This window comes from Carcharodon carcharias, chromosome 12 (genome assembly GCF_017639515.1).
Source record: "Carcharodon carcharias isolate sCarCar2 chromosome 12, sCarCar2.pri, whole genome shotgun sequence".
Taxonomy (NCBI): Eukaryota; Metazoa; Chordata; class Chondrichthyes; order Lamniformes; family Lamnidae; genus Carcharodon; species Carcharodon carcharias.
Window position 1 is genome coordinate 83,141,478 of NC_054478.1, and position 26,444 is coordinate 83,167,921.

The 26,444-nt window shown below is 43.3% G+C and overlaps 1 protein-coding gene across 6 annotated transcripts in view; it reads right to left on the minus strand.

The window, feature by feature from the left end:
• Positions 1–26,444, minus strand: part of atf2 (activating transcription factor 2) — a 196,332-nt gene that overhangs the window by 122,927 nt on the left and 46,961 nt on the right. For 4 of the 6 annotated variants that reach the window (XM_041201497.1, XM_041201502.1, XM_041201499.1 and 1 more), the window contains exons 2-3: positions 9,343–9,412; positions 7,950–8,046 (exon numbers count right to left, since the gene is read on the minus strand). In XM_041201497.1, the coding sequence (XP_041057431.1) occupies positions 7,950–8,046; positions 9,343–9,390 (145 nt within the window). In that variant the 5' untranslated portion in view covers positions 9,391–9,412. Of the gene's footprint in view, positions 1–7,949; positions 8,047–8,251; positions 8,294–9,342; positions 9,413–26,444 lie in introns of those variants that run through there. The other 2 variants (XM_041201500.1, XM_041201501.1) reach the window with 2 other exon arrangements.

Sequence of the window (26,444 nt, forward strand, 5' to 3'; positions counted from 1 at the left end):
TTTAAAATTATGAAAGGTTTTGATAGCGTGGACAGAAAGAGAATGTTTCCTCTTGTGGGAAACAGCATAACTAGAGGCTATCAATATAAGATAGTCACCAAGAGATCCAATGGGGAATTCAGAAGAAACTTCTTTATCCAAAGTGTGATGAGAACGCGAAACTCGATACCACAGGGAGTGGTTGAAAGGGGAAAGTAGGTAAGTATGTGAGGGAGAAGGGAGTAGATAATTATAATGGCAGATTTTGATGAGAAAAGATAGAGAAGGCTCAAGTGAAGCATAAACATCGACATGGGGCTGGTTGTGCTGAATGGCCTGCTTCTGTGCTATATATCCTATGTAATCATCATAAAACATAAAATTAAACAATGTATTACAATAATTGAAGTTGTTATACATAAATTAGTACTATACACTTCTCTAAAAACTGAAGTGAAAAACATTCTTATGAAAAAACTCTCAAGTTATCATGAAATGGTTTTAAATACGTACACAGCGGTGAAAAGCTTTGCTAAGAAACCTGCAAATTTGAATATTATGCTTGTTTAATAGATGGATGTCCATTTACCGAAACAGGCAGCAGAAAACATTTTGTGAATCACAACTGTTTTATTGATAAACTATAGCTCAGTACAAATACCAGTTTCTACTCTTCCATTCTGGATCCTTTCCCTGCACAGAAGCAAAACCCTCCCTACAGGGGAAAAATCCAGCTCTTAAACACAGGCTTCAATGAGCATCACCTGCTCTCAATTCACTCTGAAGCTTATCCTGGTTTACTCTTAAAAAGGATCTTCATTTCTAACATTGTCAATGCTGACAAACATTTTGCCCTAATTAGTATCAACTCTGTTGTTTTTCCAGCTCAGGACCACATTTACACCTAAATTGTATTCTTTCAAGTGATTGCTACCCAATTTTCTACACACACAATCCACAAAAGTGCCTAAAATGTATATGTGATCTATTGTCAAGCAATTTAGCCCGTAGCAGTGTGCACTTTCAATACTAATTTAATAATGCCCTGTCCACAGGAATCCTTGTGAAGACCAGCTTTTGCCATATAATTTCCCATGAGAATCACTCAAACAAAAAAATGTTTCATTTATAAGTTCAAACTTTACTAATTGCCATCAAATAGTGAGAAGATAGAGTAGTAAATGTGCAGGTAAATTATAAAACTATGTGAGAACAATGGAGTGGTGATAATGGGGAACTTCGATTATCCCAATTTGGATTGGGCTAGTAACAGGTTAAAAAGGAAAACTTGCATTTATATAGTACCTTTCATAACCTCAGAATATCCCAAAGCAATATACAGTCAATGGAGTATTTTTGAAGGTAGTCATTGTCATGCTGTTGTAAAGGGGAGGAATTCCTGAAATGTGTTCGAGAATTTTCTTGGTCAGTGTGTTTCGCCAGCCCAAGGAGGAAGGAAGCAGTGCTGGACCTGATTCAGGAGAATGAAATGGAACAAATGGAGTATGTTTCACTGGGACAGCATTTGGGGAACAGTGATCCTATTATCATCAGGCTTAGGATAGGGCAAGGAACAAATGTTAAAATACATAACTAGAGCAAGGCTAACTTCAGTGAGATGTAAGGGGATCTGGTCCAGGTGGACTGTATTTTAAAAAGGGTAAGCAGAACAATAATTGAACAATGGGAGGCCTTCAAACAGGAGATGGTTCAAATACAAAGCAGACATATTCCCATAACAGGAAAAGAAAGGGCATCAACGCTGGTGTTCCCAAGATAATTAAAGATACAAAATGAGACAGAAGAAGAAAGCTTATGACAAATGTAAGATTCATAATTGTGGCAGAAAAGCAAACTAAATACACAAAGTGCAAAAGCGATCTAAAACAATAAAATAAGAGAGGAAAAGTGAGGGTGTAAGAATGGATTACTGGCTAACATTAAAGGGAATCCAAATGTATTTTATAAACATATAAGTAGTAAAAGGGTAGTCAAAGGAAGTGCGGGGCTGACTAGGGATCAAAAAGAAGGAATTATTGTGGAGGCAGCGGGTATGCCTGAGGTATTAAAAGATTGTTTTTCATCTGTCTTCACTAGAGAAGAGGATGCTGTCAAAGTAGCAGGAAAAGGCACAACAGCAGTGATATTGGATAGGATAAAAATAGATAAAGAGGAGGCACTTAAAAAGTTAGCAGTCCTCAAAGTAGAAGAGTCACATGATGCAAATGTGATGCATCCTAGATTACTGAGGAAAGGGGTGAAAACTGCAGAGAATCTGGCCAGAATTTTCTTTTCCTCCTTGGATATGAAGGTAGTGTCAGAGAACTGGAGGACTGAAAATTTTACACCCTTGTTTAAAGAAGAGGAGAAAGATAAACCAGGCAATTACAGGCCTGTTAACTGAAAATCGCTAGTGGAGAAACTTATCGTGACTTTTGGGACAAAATAAATTGGCATTTGGAAAAGCATTGGCTAATAAGTGAAAATCAGCACAGATTTGTTAAAAGCCAATTGTGTTTAACTAACTCGATTGAGTTCTATGACGAAGTGATGAATAGGGTTGATGAGAGTTACAGTTGCTGTTGTTTATATGGGCTTTCGAAAGGTGCTTGACAAAGTACATAACAGACTTAATTGAAAAATTAAAGTCCATATGATTATTGGGTCAGTGACAACATAAATACAAAATAGGCTAAAGGACAGCAAACAGAATGGATGGTTATTTTTCAGACTGGAGGAGGATATACAATGAGGTGCAGGACCAGTGCTCTTTTTGATGTATACATTAATGGCCAAATCAAAAATGGGGTAAGCCATTAGGAAAATAGTAATAGGTTTCAGAAGGTGATAAACAATTTAAATGGGCAAACAAATGGCAGTGAAATTTACTGATGTGAAATTATACATTTTGCTAGGAAGAATGAGGAGAGGCAATATGAACTAAATTTTAAAGGGGTTACAGGTGCAGAGGCCTGGAGATATATGTATACAAATCTTTGAAAATTGCAGGACAAGTTCATAAGTCTGTTAAAAATACAGGATCCTTGGCTCTATTAACAGAGACGTAGAGTACAAAAGTAAGAAAGTTATGCTAAGCCTTTATAAAACATGGTTAGGCCTCAGCTGGAGCAGTGAGTTCAATTACAAACATTATACTTTAGCAAGTATGTCAAGGCCTTGGAAAGGGTGCAAAACAATTTTATTAGAATAGTACCAGGGATGAGGGATCTCGGTAATGTGAAGAGACGGATGCTGGGGTTGTTCTCCTTGCAGCAGAGAAGGTTAACGGCAGACTTGATAGAGGTGTTCAAAATCTTGAATAGTGTTTTGATAGAGTAAATAAGCAGAAATTGTTTCCAGTGGCAGAAGGGTCAGTAATCAGAGGGCACTGATTAAGCAATTGGCAAAAGAACCAGAGGCAACATGAGTTATTAGTTGTGATCTGGAATACACTGCATGAAAGGGTGGTGAAAGCAGATCCAATCGTAGCATTTAAAAGGGAATTGGATAAATACTTGAGGGAAAAATAGTTACAGTACTATGCACCTACACCAAAGGGACTGCAGTGGCTCAAGAAGGCAGCTCACCACCACCACCTTCTCAAGGGCAATTATGACTGACCAATAAATGCTGGCTTAGCCAGTGACACCCACATCCTGTAAGTGAATTTAAAAAAATAGCAGGAGAGTGGACTTAACTGGATAGCTCTACAAAAGAGCCAACTCAAGTACAACAGGTCGAGTAGCCTCCTTCTGTCTTGTATCGTTATTTGATTCCGTGAAACTCTGAAATTTGCCTAGTGCATTAACAAGCTTATATTCCAATGAATACAATAACAACTGACACAAATGCCAATGCAAAAGATTAGGGCTTAAGGCAGCTTCAGTGTATTTGCTGTTTTAAGTTAGAATATTTATGTTAGAAACACTAATATGTGCCTTAGCAGAAGTCCCTCAGAAACTATTGGCAAGTTTTTTTACATTGCTTTGTTTCATATGGAATAATGACAGTAAGAAGCAATGGCCTAAGGAAGGACATTTCACATGGTTACAATAGAACTTGGATTTGAGAAAATGCATTGAAAGTTTGTCCAATTCAGGTCAGATATTTATTTATTTATTTCTGAACCACAATTCAGTGTAAGAATACAGCACAGCTACAGAGCACAAGACAAAACCATGCTACCTAGAATGCCTATCAGAGGGTGACAGCAATTACAAGGCCCAGAATGTCCTAGAACAGTGATGAATGTCATTAATTGCACTGTTTCATACCCTTATCTAAGCCAATGACTTATCAATTAACTAATTAAGCAGATCAATATTAGTGTAATCAGTGTCATAGAATTATAAGTTTCAAATCTTCCAATCGCATAGTGGCTTGGACAATATTCAAGTGCCCCGGCACCTTCTTTAAATAGGCATTAGGCTCCTTTCATATACTACTGAGAGACAAGACGCCTGTAAAGAACTCCATTCCAAAACTGAACCGAAACCCACAAAGCAAGCTTCTCAGTTTTTCCAGTTCATTCCATGGTTTAAACCTTTAAAAACTACTGCAGGCCATCAATAGAAAGCTTAAGCTTTTTCTTGTTAACTTGCCCTAATGTGGAGCCAAGGGGAGCAACAGCACTTCTCTTGGCTCCACAGCACAACTGGCACGTACTCGTGCTCCCTCATTTGCCTAACTCCCCTTCCCCCAACCCTGAACCTAGATGAGGGCTCCTGCAGTCATCATTCTGCCCAAATGGGTCATGAAAAACTGGTAAGCTGCCTCAAGAGGCCAGACAGGTGCTTTAACTTTCTGGAATTAAGCACATGAGATCCAATTTCAGGCCAGCCCCATGACATGTGTTGCAAATGCACCACCCATTCTGGCCTAAAAGCAGATCTAAACTAAATTTCTCTTACACCCTCTCACTGATGCAGTCAGTGTCCTACACTATTCATACAATGTGCATTAAATAACACATAACAATTAATTTTTGCTAAAAATTGCATTTATCCGGCAAGAGTACACTTTTGTCAATTATTTGGAATTCATTCATTTAACTACATTCATCTCAGGGCTCAAAAGGCCCTCCCAACCCTCGCTTGCCCACTGGTCCTCCTAACCCCCTTCCACTCATTGGCCCTCACAACCCATTTCTGCCTGTCAGCCCTCCCAAATCCATGAAATATTCATGAGGATAAAATATTTAATAATATTTACTACAGTCTTTCTGCTTGGTAGTTGTGCTGCCTGCCTTATTTATTTGAAGAAGGAAATCCTACAAAAATTCAACCAAATACAAAAGGTAATATTACTAGGTGATTGCATCACCTAACAAAGGTCCCCAAAAACAAAAAGTAACCCCAAAAATCAAAAGGTTGCCCTTGAGAAAATGAAGCTAGGCAGATTTCATTTTCCAAATGAGCCCTCAAAAAAAATTTTGAGCTTTGATTCAGCTGCCCCCTTATGTCTTAATCCAAGTGACTGCAATGAGAAAACTAGCGTAAATCCAGGAGATTCTTGATGGCCATTAGGGCAAGACCCGAGATAATCAATTTTACATGGTTTCAGCAATGGTATTGACACAAAATTTGCAAGAATTATTTCCTGGAACTTTTGTGCTGAAAAACAAAATCAATGCCATAGGCATGCCAAGGAAATTCTGGGCCATTGTTACAAGATAGTGCCCTTCACAACATAGCAACAATTGATTACACTTCTTCACGTTCTACTTCCTTTTCTTTATTCATTCATGGGGATATGGGCTTCGCTGGCTGGGCCAGCATTTATTGCCCATCCCTAGTTGCACTTGTGAAGGTGGTGGTGAGCTGCCTTCTTGAACTGCTGCAATCCATGTGGTGTAGTGCTGTTAGGGAGCGAGTTCCAGGATTTTGACCCAGCAGCAGTGAAGGAACGGTGATATATTTCCAAGTCAGGATGGTGAGTGACAAGGAGAGGAACTTCCAGTTGGTGGTGTTCCCATCTATCTGCTGCCCTAGTCCTTCTAGATGCTAGTTGTGGGTTTGGAAGGTGCTGTCTAAGGAGCCTTCATGAATTTCGGCAGTGCATCTTGTAGGTGGTACACACTGCTGCTACTGTGTGTCAGTGGTGGAGCAATGAATGTTTGTGGATGTGCTGCCAATCAAGCAGGCTGCTTTGTCCTGGACGGTGTCCAGATTCTTGAATGTTGTGGAAGCTGCATTCATCCATGCAAGTGGGGAGTATTCAATCACACTCCTGACTTGTGCCTTGTGGGTGGTGGACAGGCTTTGGAGAGTCAGAAGGTGAGTTACTCATCGCAGGATTCCTAGCTTCTGACCTGCTCTTGTAGCCATAGTATTTATATGGCTAGTCCAGTTCAGTTTCTGGTCAATAGTAACCCTCAGGATGTTTATAGTGGAGGATTCCGTGATGGTAATGCCATTGACCGTCAAGGGGCGATGGTTAGATTCTCTCTTGTTGGAGATGATCATTGCCTGGCACTTGTGTGGCACGAATGTTTCTTGCCACTTGTCAACCCAAACCTGGATATTGTCCACGTCATGCAGCATTTGGACATGGACTGCTGCAGGAACCTATTCTCCCAGTTTCTCCACCTCTGTCGCATCTATTCAGGTGATGCAAGCTTCCATATTAGCTCTTTCGATACGCCTTTCATTTTCTTCAACTGACGAATTCCCCCACTGTGATTGACAAGGCCCTCCACCCTGTCTAATCTATTTCACAAACTTCTGCTCTCAACCTTCCCCTCCCTTCCAAAATCATGGTGGGGTTCTCCTCATCCTCACCACCAATCTTGGTATTCAATGCCATTTCCGCCACCACCAAACACATTTCCCTGCCCTCCACTTTCAGCCTTCATAGCACTCTAGTTTACTCCTCGGTCACCCCTATCATCCCCTCCCTTTCCTACAGTACCATTCCATATAAGTGCAGGAGATGCAACTTCTGTCTTTCACTTCCTCTCTTCTCACCATCCAATGCCCTTGACACTCCTTCCAAGTGAAACAGCAATTTACTTGTACTTCTCTCAATTTAGTAAACTGTATACACTGCTTATGATATTGTCTTCCCTACACTGAGACCAAATGCAGGCCAAATGCAAATAGTGACCACTTTGCAGAACAGCTTCGTTCAGTCCGCAAACATGACCCTGAGATTCCCGTTCCTAGTTATTTCAATTCTCCACCTTGCTCCCTCTCTGACCTTTCTGTCCTTGGTCTGCTACAGTGTTCTAATGAAGCTCAAAGCAAAATCAAGGAGCAGCACCTCATCTGTCAACTCAGCACTACAGCCTTCTGAACTCAGCATTGAGTTCAACAATTTTAGATCATAACCTCTGTCCCAATCTTGTTTTGTGTGTTTTTTTTGGTTTAGTTTTTCTCTTGTTTCTTTCTTAATTGCTTTTACTTTGTATTCAGACAGTTGCGAGCCAGCCATTCACACATCATCTAGATACATCTTTTGTTTCTTTACTTTATCCATTATCACTCTCTTTGGCATTTGAACCATAACATTTTTTTGTCATTTATTCTCTCCTGTCCTCCAGCCTGTAGGGTGCTTCCCTTTTGTTTTTCTTCACCCCTCCCCCTTTTACTTACTCAAAGCTGTTACATTTCTAATTTTCCTCAGTCCTGAAGAAAGCTCACAGACCTGAAATACTAACTCGGTTTTTCTTTCCACAGATGCTGCCCAAACTACTGAGTAATTGCAGCATTTTCTGGTATTATAATAGCAACACCTGGTATAGTTTTTTATGTGCTATATACTTAACCAATTTTAGTTAACATATTAATGTCGGTGCAGAAAAAAACATGCATAATTAAACTAAGCCCAGTACATTATTAGCAAAATAGGCTTTTCCATATAGATCTAAGTCATTAAATAAGGCTTCTTTTTCAAAATATGTATTCAATCAATATTCCATTACCTTATTGAGTTTGGATTATAGGGCATAGAGATAAGAAATAGATACTAACCAGCCACTATGACACTGTCATTACGTGCTGGACCAAACTTTAATGTCATCTCATGTTTGTGCTTGTGAACAGCCAAGTGATCCTCATTCGTGAAGCGCTGCAACAACAGTTCAATTTATTTAGATTGTAATCCATAAATATTAACATTAATAGGCTCTATTAATAATTTTATATAAGTAAAACATTGCAGATCTTTCTTTCATATTTTTTCCTTCAAAACTGTACAGGATAAAGGAACAATCAATAATTTTGATACAAGAAAATAATGCTCAAATTTTCAAAACTGGGCAAGCATGGCGTACCTATTTTCTACACCAGTCATGCTGTGACATCTCGGAGCAGGTCTACCAATTAAAAAGAATTACATTTATATAGTACCTTTCAGGATCACCAGAAATCTCACGGCACTTTAAAGCCCATTAAGTACTTTTTGAAGTATAGACATCGTTGCAATGTAGGAAATGAAGCAGTCAATTTGTGCACAGCAACCTTCCACAAACACAAGATAGTGACCAGATATTAATTGAGTGATAAATATGGGTCAGGACACAGCAAGCTTCCACAAGCACATAATAGTGATCAGATAATCTGCCTTTGTGATATTGATTAAGTGATAATAATTGGCCAGGACACCGACAATAACTCCCTGATTCTTCCATGAAATGCTGCCATGGGATTATTTAGGTTCACATGAGAGGCAGACCTTGATTTAATATCTCATCTGAAAGACAGCAGCTCCAACAGTGCAGTACTCCCTCAGTGTTATACTGGAGTGTCAGCCCAGATTGTAGTGCACTTTCTGGATTTGGACTTGGATTCACAACTTTCTGACTCAGAGGCAAAAATGCTACCAACTGAGCTATGACTGACACAGTTAAAGCACCAATTAGTTCAGAATTATGGGTAGTTTGTGGAATGGAATTTAGTTCATTAGAAGCTGGATAACACAAAAATTACTTCCCCAGTACTTTTACAATCATCAGACAGCAAAGCTTTCCATCCCAGCTGTTTTGAGTTACATTCAAAACTAGGTCTCAAACATGGAAAAGCAGTATTTTAACTCAGTATAACCTAGTTCTAACTTATTAAGTGTAAACCTTTTTGCAATAAAACATAAGGGTAGAAATCAGAAGGCTCACTGCCAGTACATGCAAGTGTCGTAGGTTAGGCTGTAACTTGAGAGCTGCAATTCTCCAGGCTCTCAAACATATTAAACAAGGTTCTGCACCAAAAGGAAAACACCATTTTTGTCCTATACTATCCTATTTAATATAGTACGATGCACAAGAGTAAATCACACTGCAAAACCACTTTTACACTTTGCAAGTTCATGCACGCACTTAAATATACAATTGCACACTAAAAGGGAATTGAAGAAAAAGTGTTATATTACCTGGCCGCATCCAGGAGCGGTACAAACAAAAGGTTTGTCATCACTCATGTTCAGTAGATCCTCACTTCACCTGCATCAACAATTAAATGGATAATTTTAAAAAAATCCAAGGAAAACATCTCGATCTAATTGCTGTCAAATTATGGACATGTTCACACTGTTGATTCAGACAGAATGGGAAATAAATCAAAGCTGCAGAAGGGCCTTACAGCTTACAAAGTGAGATCTTCATTCCATCAATCTATGCTAGATTTGAAACTAGCAATTCACGAGTTAAATGCAATATTTTAACCCAAGTGTTGCTTAAATCCACACCCTCAAATTGTTTTTATCATAAATATTAATTTTAGCCTAACATTTAATTCCACAAACTGGCATCCGTTGAGGAAAAAGTGTTAATTATTCATGGGTACCTGTTTTCCTGACTGATTTAGGTATGAATGAGTAGCTAGTTCCGCTCATAGGGTTATTCAAGCTTTGTATGGAAGGGTGCATCGTCAAAATAGATAAATACAGGGACAGAGAAACTAGGAGTCCTTACTAGTAGTGGAATGGTAGGAAGCATAATCAAGGTAGCTGTGGAAGTCACTAGGTCGACAGCCTATCTCCAGAAATGGAGACATTGAAGCCAAGGGAGGGAAGGGAAGAGTGCGTCGGAGACAAACAATTTGAGGGTGAGGTAAGAGTGGAAATTTGAAGTAAACTGATAAAATTTCCAGTTCGTGGTGAGAGCAGGAAACAGCTCAGATTCAGTCATCAAAATGCACTGGAAAAAGAGATGAGGCAGAGGGCCTCATTCAGTCTGGAGCAAAGAATGTTCCACATATCTCATGAAAATGCAGGCATAGCTAGAATCCATACAGATTCCCCTAGGAACACCTCTTGGTGGAGTTAAAAGAGAAATTGCTCAAAGTGAGAACAAGTTCAATCATTGAAGAGGATAGGGACTATCTGGATCTCCGTTTGAGGAAGAAATAGGTTCCCCTCAACTGTCCTGACAGAAGATGGAGGTGTACAGAAAATGGACATCCATAGCAAACATGAAACAGTTAGGGTTGGGAAACTGGAAACTGTTGGAAGAGTAGTGATGTAGGTGGGAAGAGACTGGACATAGGAGAACAAATAGAGTTGAGATAAAAAGAAATCAGTTCTATAAAGCAAGAACAGGCTGAAAATATGGGCCTAAAAGGGCAGTTCTATTTGTAGATCTTGGGAAGAAGGTAGAAGCTGGCTGTGTGGGATTGGGGAGCAATGAAAATGAAGGTGAGGATGAATAATCTCCAGATGAGATGAGATCAGTGATAGTCTTGGAAACGATGGCTTGATATTTGTTGATGTGGTCATGGTCTGGGGAAGGTAGGACAGGATGTCACAGAGTTGTCATTCACCCTCAGCTAGGTAGAGGCCCAGCTGATAACCTAACAACAAAAGTACCATTCTTGTCAATGGGTTTGATGACAACCTTAAGGATGGACCTGAAAGAACAGATTACTGCAAGTTCAGAGTCAGTTTGAAGGAAGGGGGTGGAGAAATTGAGATGGTGGACGTCCATGCCAGCAGTTCTCAATGAAAAGGCATGGAAGGAGGTCAAAACGAGGGGTCCAAGTGGAACGAGAATTCTGAAGACAGCAGAAAGGGTCTGCTATGCAGGTGAGGATACTTGGCCAAAGAAGTGGAAGCAGAGAGAAAAGTAACAGATAAGGAGTGTCATATTGAATCCAAAATCCAGTGAAGTGGAGGTGCAAGCGGATCAAGTTGAGGCCTTTGTTGAGAACTGGTCTTCTTGGGGTCAGAAAAGGAAGTTCAGAGGGGGTTCTGAAAACACAGTAAGGGGTGAGATTAGAAGAAATTAGGTCAGAGGAAAATGAAGCAGAAGAATCTGGAAGGGCATTGGCACCCAAGAGATGTTGAAGTTTGCAACTTAACTGAAAGGAAGAAAAACGTTTTTTTCTTAACATACCAGATGAGGCAAAGGATGAAATGGAACTATGGACCAAGGATGCACTGAAATAAGTCAAGTTGGCACTATTGAAGAGAGATGTGCCTGCATGTGCCTGCTCATGATATTTCACACTATGGAACACAACAGCTAAGGTTGCTGCAGGTAATGCTTTCACATTTCAGAGCTCTAAATTGTGCTACATAACTGGTCAAGGTTCATCGTTTGCAAATGCAGCATTCAAAGAGACAACAGACACACTAGCAGTGAAACATTGGCCAGAATTTTACCCTCAAAGTGCGCTCAAGGTTGGCGTAGCCACAAGCTGATGTAAAACCTGCTCCAGGCCGAGATCATGCTGTAAACGCGATCTTATGCGAGGTGGCCAATTAAGGTCCACCCAGCGTGAAATGCGACCGCCCGATGTGCTTTCCATGCATGTGGGCATGAACGTGTCGAACTCCAGGTCCAACAGGGACTTGGCGGGGTGCTCAAAAATGGAAGAGCTCCCTGAAGGCTGCCAGGAGTTGTTGGGGAGGCTGAGGGAGCTGTCTGGAAGCTGTTCAAGAAGTGTCCTGGTGCGCAGTTATGGTCTCAGCACCTAGAGGTAATGGAAGGCAGGAGGGCAAATGGGTGAGCACTCTGCCCCCCATTTCTCAGATGAGCGCCTGCAAGTGCTGGTGGAAGAGGTCAGTGCCAGGTGGGATATCTTAATGCCCAGGGTGACAAGAGAAGGCTGCTCCACCTGACCAAGAAGGCCTGGACAGAGGTCACTACCCTGGTCAGCGGGCACAATGTGGTGCGCCGCATGTGGCTTCAGTAAAGCAAAAGATTCAATGATCTGCTGCAGTCAGCAAGGGTAAGTGCAGAAATGGCATGGACCTGTGAGGAAAACTTTAGTCGAGTGCCCGCTTATCGGAACGTTCAATGGTCTAAGAGTGTGAATGCCAACTGGCATTTAAGCTTGCCCTGCCAAGACTGGGATGTCAGCACGACTGACCTCAGTGCATTGCAGGATGAGATCTGCCACAGTAACATGACCCGCCTATTGCTTGGGGGGGTGGCTGGGATTCAGGAAAGGGCCTTCAGGGAGATGGAGCAATAAGAGGCTACTTTTCCCTGTCAAGAGAAGAGTCATAACGCCACGGAGCACCGCAGAACAGGTGGAGGATTGCCAAATCTGTGCTTCCTCACTAAGCATGAGAGTGAGACACTAGAACTTGAATGCCACCGGCCAGCTCGCTTCTCCGGTCCTGGTGAGGTGGAGATCTCGGATGAAGCTAAGAGTGCAGGTGACAGATGGGTGTGCGGTGAGTACTGGAAACATAATGGGCTCCTCTCATCAGAAACTGAACTGTCGTAGCCAAAGAGCCCATTGAAGCTTCAATGCAGGTGGCACCATGCAACAGGTCTCCACTGTCTCCTCAGCCAGCCTAGCATGCACAGTGACTATGATGGTTGAATGTACTGATCTTTCGCCTTCCTCCCGCAGATGCACCATCCGCAGGAGCTTCCAACGACCTTGAGGACTCCCCATTGAGCTCTGAGGAAAACAGCACACCTGCACCAGCGTCAGATCGTCTTTCTGAACCAGGCACCAGCGCAGGTACTCACACGTCGGTGGACATTAAGTATTCGGCTTGAGGTTAATGCACAGTGGTGAGGGCACATCACGCTTGCATGAGGAGCTGGCAGAGGCAGAGAGGTCCCAGGGAGCCGACAGTGGGAGCACAATTGAAGACCAGGACCATGCTGCGTCCGAGGCAGATGACAAGCCTCTGGAGTTGTCTATCAGGCAGCAGATGCTGGATGTCCAGCAGAATGCGTGGGGAGGACAGGCAGAGAACCATGAGGGTCTGCATGCCATGGCGTCTATCATGTAGGAGTCCATGGGGAGCATAAGTTCTGTCATGACCCTCCTTCCATTGAGAGAGTGATGACTCTCATGGAGAGGCAGCTTCAGGAGCAGACTCAGGGGTTCCTAGGGTTGCTCTCAGGCCTGCAAGCTCTCACACATTGACCTCAGGAGATCAATGCCAGTGTGAAAGGTGAATGAGGCATCTAGTCTCCCTGCTAGGTCCCTGTCCATCAATGGTGAGCAGGGAGGTGCAAACGCACCTCACGTTGGCAGACGAGCTGCCTGTCATCTATGTGGGCTTCTCTCAGGGTGCTCTGGACGAAGGCACCAGCTCCTCACCCCTCTGCCAGCGGCCGCTGCATCTGATGATGCCACGATGACAAAGGAGTGCCCAGCCCTGGGGCTGAATGCACCCTCCCAGGTGGAGGCTCCAGCAGCCCAAGGACGACCACCAAAGTCATCAGGGCCACCAGGACAGCAGAGCTGGCTGCTTCCAATGCCACTGTCAGCGAGGGGGCGGAGGCACCAAGACGCACCACCCCCGGATGTAAGTTAAAGGCACCTTGAGCACAGCAGGGGTGTGTCACAAGTGACATTTTTTGAGTTTTTTTTTAACTCGTGTTAGGGATGGACACTTTGTTTGTTCTTTGTTCGTTCTTGTGAAGTACCATAAACATTTATTTGACTTATATGGGCTGAGTTGGCTGGATGGTATGAATAGGTGACAGGTGCAGCACCAACCTGTAAAAGTATGGCATTGTGTGCTGCTGGTGTAATGTGTTGGGTTCTCATTTATTGATTGTTAGCAAAGGAGACAGTGCCATTGGCTTAACGAGGCATCAATGCCTTGGATGCCTAGCAGAAGGTTTGCTGCATCAAAGAATCCCTGGTGTTCCTGCCTCCATGAAGGTTCCTGTCCTCTGCCTCAAGGTCCTCAACCTGTGCCTCCCTAGGCTCTTTCTCTTAACCACGACTTGAGTCATCTTCCATGGCCTGTGGAGCAGCCTCACTTTCCTCAGCCTCCAGTGGGTCCCCGCTTGCCAGAGCCAGGTTGTGTAAGGCGCAAGCATGAGACGACTATGAGGAAGACACGCTCTGGAGGATACTGCGATGCTCCTTCTGACTGGTCCAAGTATCTGAAGCACATCTTCAGCAGCCTGATGGTCCTCTCCACCACTAACCATATTGGAAGCATGAGTCCTGTTGTATTTCTCCTTGGCCTCAGTTCTTAGGTAATGGAGCGGGGTCATCAGCCACCTCTTCAAGGGATAGCCCTTGTCACCCAGGAGCCACGAACAGCCTTGGCACCTGCAAGTGCGCAAGATGTAAGCATCGTGTGAGGTCCCAGGGTAACAGGCACAAACTTGGAGAATCTGTCCTGTGGTCACAGACAATCTGAACAATCATTGAATGGAACCCCTTTCTGTTGATGAAAGCTCCAGGCTCACCTGCTGGTGGCTTGATGGCCACGTGAGTGTAATCTATTACACCTTGGATACAGGGGAACCCAGCCATTGCAGTGAAGCCTTGTGCTCTCTCTGCCTGGCTCACCTCATCTGTCTGGAAGTAGATGAACGTGCGGACGTGCCTAAACATGGCATCAGTCACAAGCTTGACACAACTGTGTGCAGCTGATTAAGAAACACCGCACAGATCTTCCACTGAGGCCTGAAAAGAACTGAAGGCATAGAAGTTGAGGGCCACTGTGACCTTCAAAGTCACTGACATGGGGTGTCCGCCCACGCACTTGGAGGTGATTTCCAGACTATTATGCGACATATTGCTGTCACTGTGTCCCTGAGAGGCGGAGCCTCCTGTGGCACTGAACCTCACACATCTGGAGGTAGTTGGAGCGCTGCCTGAACACCCTAGATGCTGGGTAGTGGTGTCTTCGGTGTGCTCTCCTGCCTTGGCCTCCCTGCTTGCCCTGCACCAACTGAGCCCCTGCCTCTCCTCTTAAAGGCCTGTCCCTGGGACGCTGCCTGCGCCCACCTGGCCTCCTCTCCCTCCTGCCCCTCTCTTCCTCTTCAGAGGAGGTTCCACCAGCAGAATACACTATTCCCATTAGAAGGATGCAGAGGAGCAATACCTTGAAAATGAAGGAGCACTGGGCTGCAATACTCAGAGGAACCTTCCAGGGAAAATGAGGACCTGAAATGCTGAAATGCAGGCTTAACAATCAAATGAGATGCCAAGAAACTCTGGGACAACTCTGTACTCACATGGCAAAGGACTGGCAATGAGAGAGAAAGTGCTGCTGCTCCAGGGGCCTTTTGTCCTGCCCGTGGATGAGGAAACAATAAAACCATGAATTTCACCCATCCATTTTGCCCACGTGACGAGCTAAAAATCACACTGGCAACTTAAAATCGTGGTCAATTGGCTTTTTAATGGCCTTAATTGGCCCTTTAATTATCAACGGTCGCTGCTCTGACTCCTGTGTGCACCAACCTGAATATTGCACACGTGCGCGATGACGTCAGGATGCACGCTCAACGTCTTTTCACCCAATTTTACCAGCGTTTAGGTCGGGCGCGCACCTGACCTCGGAACGCAAAATTCTGGCCTTTGTCTTATAATTCTGAGCTAAAATAAACTGAGAGAGTGAATTAAACTATCAAGTCAATGTAGGCAAGAGCTTACACAAGGCCACGTAAGGAGATAATAGATCAGATGATCAAAAGCTTTATCAGAGGTAGGTTTTGAGGAGTGTCTTAAAGGAGGGAAGCGAGGTAGAGAGGTGAAGAGGTGTAGAGAGTAAATTCTAGAGCTTAGAGCTTAGGCAACTGAAGTAGCAACCACCAATGGTGGAGAAATTAAAATCGGGGATGAAACGGGACCAGCATTAGATGAGTGCGGATGTCTTGGAGGGTTGTGGAGCCGGAGAAGATTACAGAGATAGGGTGGGTGAAGCCAAAGAGTGATTTGAAAACAAGGATAAGTATTTTTAAATTATCATGAATGTTGAGCTATACAAGACAATTATGGTTTAAAAGGTTCTTTTTAACTTAAGAGGAAACGGAACATTCTATAAAGGGGAATGGTGAAGTAATGATAAACAGATAAACACCTTAGCTCAGAGGCATGCTCAATTGATCCGGTTAGCAAGGGGTGAGAAACTCAAACAGAAATCCATTGAGAATGGAGTGCGAGTTTCATTAGCTTTTCACACTATCTCACAGTAAAAGGACAGCTGCTGCTTGAGATGCAAAGGCAAGGAAGCTGCTGCTGTATGGAAGCAGGTGGACTGCTTTCTGTGCTATAGACCAAGCAGGATATTGGGGAGAGTTTGGTTGCTGTTCAAAAGACAGGGAACAAATGGGGCTCTTGAAGACTTAAAGAACAGAAAGTCATCAAGGTGTCCTTGCAGTTGGTAATTGTATCTGGGAAAACTCAGTCTGAGTGGAACAATTGTTGAAGAACACAAAGGGCAGAATTTTCTGCCTGTCAGGCAGACGGGCCAGACCCAATCTCCGGTGGGCGGGGAGCTGATCCCCGCCGAAGAAGCGGGCTGCACCGCCATTTTACGTGGGCGGGCCAATTAAGGCCCGCCCAGTGTGACGTCTGGCAGGAAGCGCTATGCGCTTCCTGTGCAGGCTGGGAGGGGGGATTCCCCAAAAGCGAGAGTGCGCTCTTTCACGCATGAGATGGGACGTTCATAATTTACACTATAACTTTATTAAAATTTTTAAAACCCTGCATGAAACCTCATCCTGCCAGTGGTTGAGGTTTCATGTTTTTTTTATTTGCCACCGGGGCTCCCAGCCTGCCTGCCAACCTTAAGGTTGGGCGGGCAGGCCCTTTAATTGTTTAAATGATCCTGTCAATGGCCTCAATTGGCCATTGACAGGTCGGCTGGCCCACAGCTGAGTTTTCTGCCCCCCCCCCCCCCCCCCCCCCCCCCCCCCCCCCCCCCCCCCCCCCGGCCTTCCTGAAAATTTAAACGGAGCGGGATGATGTCGGGGGGTTCCACCCGACATCATCCTGCGTTGGTGAGCGGGCCCTGCCCCCTGCTCGCCGACAGCAAAGTTCTGCCCAAAGTTTCAATCTGATGTGGAGGGGAGAAGTGAACCTCAGCTGGCGAGTTGGGAGTGATTGTGGAACTGTTCCTGTAATGTTACATATCAGCCAGAAGCATGGCATTGCATAAAAGTGTTTCATAAGAAATATTTCAGTGTGTTAGTTAGTGAATGCAAAACTTGCCTTTTTCTTTAATTTGGTGTATTAGATGCCTGTTTGACCTCTATTGATTTTAGATTGTTTGTTGCAGCAAAAGTCTTAAAAAGTGAAATCTTGCCCTTCGGGTTATTTCTATTGGTCGTTTAGGAAATTCGTTTCTTTTTAAAAGTTTTGGTCTCTGCAGGAACCGAAACAAAATTGAGATGTTGCTTGACCACAAAGGCAATGTAGATTGGTGAGTACAGGGGTGATAGATCAGAACTGCACATCACACCAGCAGAGATGATATAATGGCATTTATCTTCTCAACTTGAAACAGGTGTTACGAACCCTTTTGTTAGAATCATATCTCTTTAAGCAGAAGTTTTCTTTTTAACATGTGAAAGCACATTACAGTATTTGGACATTTGGAGGCGGTCCGAGAACTTTGTTTTAAAAAGGGTCATAGGTTCACCTTGGGCAGGATTTTAAGTCCCACTGGTGGGCGCACCTGACCTGGTTGGTTGTAAAATAGCGCGCGATGACGTCAGATGAGTGTCCTGAAGTAATTGTGCACTAACACGATAGTTCTGTCGTGCACGAGCGTCAGCAGTGTGCCTGCCAACAATTAAGAGGCCTATTAAGGCCATTAATCAATTAATTGAAATCTCTTTTTCGCTGCCCGTCCAACCTTAGGGTTGGCGGGTGGGCGAATCAGTCAGGCAGCCTTTGGATTTTTTAGGAAACCTCATCCACGAGCGGGAAGAAGTTTCCAACATTAAAAAAATATATATTTTCACAGCATTTTTACTATGTACATGTTCATGTGAGTGAGTCTTATGTGGGGGCATGTTTTTCACATTCTCAAAATCTTTATTCTTGATTTTACAATTCTTCTGCTCCCTGAGGCAGCTCCCTGCCTTCAGGGAGCTTTCAGTGCGCACTCCCCCGCGCATGCACAGACTTTTGGGCTCACACTCCTCCCGCCCCCACCCCAGCAGCGCTGAGTTTCTCAGCACGCCTTTCACACTGGCTCAGCAATAATTCGCCAGCCAGCATGAAATCGCAGTTGGGGGATGATTGCGGATGTGGGCCGTTTCCAGCAGCCCTGGGCCTGCCCACCTTGCCCACCAACCCAAAAATCCTGCCCTTTGGAACTGTCAACAAGCAGGCCTCTTCCAAGAAATTACCTGAGCTGTACGGTACTTGAGAAGGAGTTGTTTGTTAGTTTTGAACTGCAAAGCACTCTAATTTATGAAGCTGGAAGACAAAAAGGCAATCACATGGAAAGGCAAACCTTACGTTTGAACCTGTGGTTTTGCTTTCAGTCTTGTTGGGGAAAAGCTGAGAACAGAAGACTGCCCTGACCAGCTCACCCCCCTCTGCTTTGGGAAACCATGTTTGGTTCTTGACCTATAGCCAGATAATCTTCAGCTGAGTGTATTTTGTCTGCATAATTTGGGACTTGCTATCTGAGACAGGAAGAATCAGTCTAGCTATACTCTCCTTCACACTGAAGCATCATTGGTGAACTTCCCGAAATCTATTGAGCCTAGCAGCACATCTTCACCTGAGGGAACTTCAGACCGACAGCATCGAACTACATGAATTTTAATTTTTCCTTCTTTCTAAGAGAGTTTTTTTTTCCATCTGCGCAACTCTGCAGAGACTACCTGTGTGTCTTTTGTTTGTCTGTGTCTGTGTGTGTGCTGGGGAAGTTTAAAAGGGTTAGTTCGTTACACTTCAAGATTACAATCGGGTGTCAAACAGTTCTTGAAATTTAGTTAAAAGGAGATTTGTTTTGTAATAAATTAATCATTCTGAGTTGTTTTTTAAAGAACCCTGGTCAGAGTCTCTTTCTTTCTGAGTACCACGAGTATAGGTTAACAATTGACCATTTTGTGAGAAAATTATGCATTTAAACTAATGGTACAGCCTGCAGAGTAGTGGGGCTTGAGAATTCACGCACTCCTCCTATCGTGGTCATAACACTTTGCATATGTAAGTAATGGGCTTAACATTCTTTTGAGACCCCCTTTCCATGACTGCTTTGCCCTGAGGCAACTAGTACCAGCAATGACTGAACTCATGGAAACTAAGATTCAAGATTTTCTGCTAGCCCCAATCAAGAAGTTAATTAATATGCATGAATGTGAAGCCAGACAGAACAGGAATGCTCCTACCAATCACACACTAAAGGAACTACTTGCCACCACTTCTCCAATCCACCTTCATTCTTGATCCCTGCTGTTTGATGCAGTCCCTGAACCCAATGAACCAAGGGTCACGGCGACACAAGTAGCAACCTGTTGTTGCACTGCTTGTTCCCGGCGGGCTCTGATGCCGCACCGGCGCTGTTATAGTGAGGCCTGAGGACAATATGCAGCAAACCTTGGATCTTACTGTTCAATCACAGAGAAAATAACTGCACCTTTCACAGGCTCAAAGATATTGCAGTCAAATTTCTGAGCCAGCCTTTACAACAACAACTCTATTTTCATTTGGGAGGCTGACAGCAAATGGGATAACCTGGAGAAAAACTTTCAAAGAAAACTTGGCAGTGGCAATTTAACCGATTAAAATACACTTAGGTTTAAGGGAAAACAAAAGTAAATAATGAATTCAATGCAAACACATAGGTTCCCCCCCTCCCTTTCAGCATTCCAAAGGACACATTCCCCTCACGATACCCTGATCCACTCCTCAGTTACCCTTAACACCCCTCCCCTTCCCATGCCACCTTCCCAATCCAGTGTAGGAAATGCAACACTGCCCTTTACCCCAATCACGCCCCCCCCACCCCCTTCTCAACACTCGAGGCCCCAAATACTTCCGGATGCAACACTGATTTACCTGCACTTCTTATTTACCATCTCCTTTTGTTTTGCACAATCATTCCTTTTGTCATTTAATCTCTCCTGTCCACCAATCCATCAAAAACCCTCTCTTTTGTTCTGTCCCACTTTTGCTGCCTCCGTAGTTGCTTAAAACTTGTTGCATATCTATCTTTTCCAGTTCTGATGAAAGATCATCAACTTGAAATGTTAGCTCTGTTTCTTTCTCCACACTTGCTGCCAGATCTGGAGAATACTTCCAGCATTCTATCAAAGTGGGTTTCCAAGTTATTGATCACCCAAATTCGGGGTTCTTCAGCCACTCTTTTTCAGTTGCAAAATGTCTTCATCAGAGTTGGCTTGCAAATGTCAAAAAACAAATTTTCATGTGTGTCTTGTTATTGACCCACAGCTGCTGCTGGATCCGATCTGACAAATCAATTTTATTAAAATTGTAAAATGTAAGGTGATGTATGTAGGTTTACCTTCAACATCAATAGATTCTTGTGGCACCCTGGAGACTGCGACTGCTATCAAAGGTGCTGCCATAATGGCATAATCTCTAATAATTTTGCTATACTATCATACCAGTATGAGAAACTGTCCAGCATTTAATACAGTCTTAAGTGGGGGAAATTTGGGGTTTTGACTATCTAACCACAGCAGGATTTTGGTGTAATTTATATTTAATATCTGCTTCAGTTGAACTCACATACAAAGGTAAACCTACTATTAGTTATCTTCTAGCTCTAATTCACAGTCCACTTCAATTTGAGACAACAGATCAAATTCATTGAAAAATTCAAGTGAACATCCACACCTATTATGCCAGGAAGGCCTAATCATTTGAAGATAGCAGTGCATAGTTACCAGTTGGGTGTTGGTAGCTGGTCTAATTCGTGGCACAGTTGGCCACTCCACAAAGTTGTAAAGATGAGTGACAATCAAAGGTCAGGCTTGGTTTTTCAGCCAGGAAACAAAGGACAAGGAAATACATAATCTGAGATATTTTGGGACTGTTGGTAAAAAGGTCAGATCTAGAGAGAGAATGACCTCTAATTTAAATTCTTGGAATTCTCTGGTCAGGAAAGTCATCTCATCAGTTAATGGGGACAGCTTAGTTACTTTGTATGTTACAAGAATTGTTATAGAAATAAATTGAACTGAGTCAGGATTCACTATAACTGTTATTCTATTATTTCACTTTTGTTTTGTAAAAGAAAATAGCTTGATTAAATTAGATATATGTTTGGCCTATTTGCCCTAAAGTGTAACTAATCTATCCTTCAAATGATTGGAGAGGTGCACTTGTCAGCACATGCAACATTATAGCACACAATAATGAATGGCTTGTTACAGCCCTCCCAAAATCATGCTATCAGATGACTTTGCGTAGTCAGTAACAATAAATTTTGGATAATAATGGGTGCAAAACAAGAGGATATCTACTGCAGGCCTGAAATGTGCGACATGTGTTTACAGCTCAAAACAAAAACAAAAATACCTGGAAAAGCTCAGCAGGTCTGGCAGCATCTGCGGAGAGGAGCACAGTTAACGATTCGAGTCTGAATGACCCTTCAACAGAACTAAGTAAAAATAGAAAAGAGGTGAAACATAAGCTGGTTTAAGGAGGTGGGGGGGTGTAGAGCTGGATAGAGGGCCAGTGATAGGTGGAGATAACCAATAGATGTCACAGACAAATGGACAAAGAGGTGTTGAGGGTGGTGATATTATCTGAGGAATGTGCTAATTAAGGGTAGAAAGCAGAACAAGCAAGGTACAGATAGCCCTCATGGGGGTGGGGTGGGGTGAAAGAATCAAAAAAGGCTAAAAAAAGGGGGGGAGGATAAATCGGAAAGTGGGTGGGGATGGAGGAGAGAGTTCATGATCTAATATTGTTGAACTCAATATTCAGTCCGGAAGGCTGTAAAGTGCCTAGTCGGAAGATGAGGTGCTGTTCCTCCAGTTTGCGTTGAGCTTCACTGGAACAATGCAGCAAGCCAATGACGGACATGTGGGCATGAGAGCATGGTGGAGTGTTGAAATAGCAAGCGACAGGGAGGTCTGGGTAATGCTTGCGGACAGACCAGAGGTGTTCTGCAAAGTGGTCACCCAGTCTGCATTTGGTCTCTCCAATGTAGAGGAAACCGCATTGGGAGCAATGAATGCAGTAGACTAAATTGAGGGAAGTGCAAGTGAAATGCTGCTTCACTTGTTTGGGCCCTTGGACGGTGAGGAGGGGGGATGTAAAGGGGCAGGTTTTGCACCTTCTGCGGTTGCATGGGAAGGTGCCGTGGGGTGTGGTTGAGAGGTAGGGGGTAATGGAAGAGTGGACCAGGGTGTCCCGGAGGGAACGATGAAAAATTTATTAATTTTGCTTCCAATTCTGCAGGGATCGTTCCCTCCGAGATACCGTGGTCCACACCTTCGGTCTGTCCGCAAGCATTACCCAAACCACCCTGTCGCTTGCCATTTCAACACTCCACCCTGCTCTCATGCCCACATGTCCATCCTTGGCTTGCAAACTTTACAGCCTTCCGGACTGAATATTGAGTTCAACAATTTTAGATCATGAACTCTCTCCTCCATCCCCACCCTCTTTCCGATTCCCCCCCCCCAACTTTTTTTCCCAATAATTTATATAGATTTTTCTTTTCCCACTTATTTTCATTATTTTTAAATGTATTTCCATGCATTGTTTTATCTCTACCTTTTAGCCTTTTTTGATTCCTTCATCCCACCCCCACCCCCACCAGGGCTATCTGCACCTTGCTTGTCCTTTCCTTCTACCCTTAATTAGCACATTCCTCAGATAATATCACCACCTTCAACACCTCTTTGCCCTTTTGTTTGTGACATCTTTTGGTTATCTTCACCTATCACTGGCCCTCTATCCAGCTCTACGCACCCCCCGCACCCCCCAAACCAGCTTATATTTCACCTCTTTTCTATTTTTCCTTAGTTCTGTTGAAGGGTCATTCAGACTCGAAACGTTATCTGTGTTCCTCTCCACAGATGCTGCCAGACCTGCTGAGTTTTTCCGGGTATTTTTGATTTTGTTTTGGATTTCCAGCATCCGCAGTTTTTTGCTTTTATCTATGTGTTTACAGCTGTTACCTTTACAGGATGCCTCGAGGAGAAACAATTCATTCCAAGAACGTTGATTTGTTTTTCAAGAATTGAGATTTTTTTTCTTTTTAGTAGGGTTTTATTTTCTGCAGATAGGAGATCACCTGTTGCTGATCCTTCAGGTGGTGAAGAATCATGGATGACAACAAAACAGTTTTGACCAGATATGCTGTGCAAGAGACGTAAATCAGACCAGCAGGCAAATTATGTGTAAGATGCTGGAACACAGCAGGAGCATCACACAATACAAAATTATTGTACCTGTAACAGAAACAGTCCTCAACTGGAGAAAATACTACTGCCACAATGTACACTATTTGTAAATATCCAGAATCTAGGGCCAGAATTTTACTTTGGGGACAGGCCGGGAGGTGGGAAGGCAGACAAAATGACATGGGAAGGTATCGAGTAACACGCCCGACACCATCCTGCTGCCATACCATTTTGCCAGCAGCAGGAAAGGTGGCAGATGGCCCACCTGCCCGGAGCCCAATTGAGCCACTTAAGTGGCTAATTAAGGGGCTCTTCCTGCCTTTGCAGGCATTTTATTGAGGGGGAGGTGCCATCTCGTGGGAAGTAGACCCTAGCTGCCTCCCAGCAGGCTCTGTGGGAGGGGGGTGGGGTGCAGGTGTAGGAGGTAGGCTTCTTTTCAGGCAGTTTTTTGCTCATGGAGGAGCACCCCAACAGCTATGGCCACCCATGACATCAGCACTACCTGCCCCCAGCAACCACAGTACACCTTGGGGGGTGCCTGCCTGACTGGCATTCAGCGCCTCCTGATCCCACTTACCTTACTTTGAGGGTGCATGTCCATGGATACCTCTTCTTTGTCTTCTAAATGCAACCCCAGCAGTGGCACTGCTGAAGCTACTTATCTGCTGGCTCTAAAATGCAGCCCCAGTCCCACCCCTGCTTTTGGCCCTGGTGGCAGGACTCCTGCAGCCTCGGAAAAAATCCAGCCTAGATCTCTTGTGCTAATTACTTGCTATTTAACAGGAAGTCTAAATACTTCTCCAGTCAGGATTTTATGTCTTTGGCTTTAGAAGTCACCTCTTTCAAATTCGGTAATCAATTCCTGTCTCAATGGCTTTGAGACTATGGCCACAGAAATGCCCAGGGATCTTAGATTGACTCAATAATATCTTAATAATTCTGTTGTTTCACTCTGCCAGATTTGAGTGGCAGTTTTTTATTGATCCCCACTACCTGAGAAACCCTAAAGGGTATTTGTTGCTCTTTCATGTTGGTAGTTTCCCTGGCTACAATTAAATTTCTCCCCTCGACGGAAAAATATTGAAGTTGTATTGCAAGGCAGGCAGTTAGAGATTATGCATTTCGGGACACCACAGCCAAAACATTTTAGTTGCTGGACCTTTGCCGGAAACACCGACATTCCCTGGAACGTTCCCATGTCTGGGTCGCTAATCTACTACATACTATGTGTGCTTGTAATGCCAGCAGGTACAGCTGTCAATCTGCTGTGCACTTCAGTATTATGGGAAATCTTCTCAAAATTACTGAGTTGAGATTCTAAACTGGGTACCATACAGCAGATAAATGGAGCAGACCACGGCTTTCTACCTAGCGTTTCTTCTGATAAAAAGTCATCACTGCCTGGAGGTATGAATGCTTATTTAAACAATTTGAAGAGTTCCTCCAATGTCCTACTTTCACTTTGCAAACTGTGTACCACTGATCACATTCCCCTCTGAGCTCATAGGGAATTTGAGAAATCATCCAGCTATCAGTCTTCTTATATTTTCCTTCTATGTTAATATTAGATTCAGATAGTTGCAAGGAGACTGCTCAACTGTTGTTCAACACAATGGGCTTCTTGTCCTATACTTAGATCGGGGCAGAGAAGAGATTATTGCAGTGGCAACTGTCATTTCTAACAATGGGCTGGAACCGGCAAATGTGTCTGACATACGGGATCCTTGGCTTTATAAAAGATGAATAGAGTACAAAAGCAAGGAAGTTATGCTAAACCATTATAAAACATTGGTTAGGTCTCAGCTGGAGTATTGTGTTCAATTCTGGATACTACACTTGAGGAAGGATATTGAGGCCTTGGAGAGTGTGCAGCAGAGTGTTACTAGAATGGTTCAAGAGTGACGGTTTACAGTTATGTGGATAGAGTGGAAAAACTGAGTATGTGCTCCCTAGAGCAGAGAATGTTAAGAGGAAATTTGATAGAGGTGTTCAAACTATGTGGGGTAAATAAGGAGAACTGTTTCCAGTGGAAGAAGGGTCGGTAACAGAGGACACAGATTTAAGGTAATTGGCAAAAGAACCAGAGGCGACCTGCTCAAAAAATTGACACAGTGAGTTGTTATAGTTTAACTATACTGCTTCAAAGGATGGCAGAAGCACATCAGATATTAACTTTCAAAAAGGAATTGGATAAGAACCTGAGTGGAGATTTTTTTACAGTCTATGGAAAAAGAGCAGTGGAGTGGGACTAATTAGATAGCTCCTTCAAAGACCCAGCATAGGCAGGATGGGCCAAATGGTCTTCTTCTATGCTGTACCATTCTATGAAGCTATGGTTCCCAGTATCAAATTAGCCCTGTCTGTTGGTTGTATTTCATTTTAGTGTACCTCTCATAGAACAGCCCCTAGCCGCCTGACAGTGATTTAATTTCCTTTTCTTCAGCTCCATGGCCATGTTCCAAACATCTCCCAGCTACTCCTCAAAACAATTTATATCCCCTTTCTGCCATTACAATTACTAGATATGAGAGTAAAATGTAAAAATTAGACTTCTGCACAAGGCTTAACTTTACATAAAGCTTAAACAATCAGTAAAGTTATTCCAGTGGTGTGCAGCGGCATTGATGAAACCACTCTAACAATCACAACTAAATTTTAAATCCAAGCAAGATTCAAAACAACTTGATGGGGTCCATTTCTTAGTTATGACTCTGGATGGCTTGTTACTGAATGTATCACGTTTTTGAACACACTATGCCTTAAATTTTATGTCTGATTAACAAATACCTTTTCAACCTGTGGTGGCACATTTCCAAAAAACACAATTAAGGCAAGGTTTTACAAATTTGACAGAATTTATCCTTTAAACAGTGGGAAAAATTCTATCCCCCATATCAAATGTACAAAACCATCACCATGAAGCAATTTAGCAATCTGGACAGAGATAAAAATAAGAAAGCAGCTCAGTCAG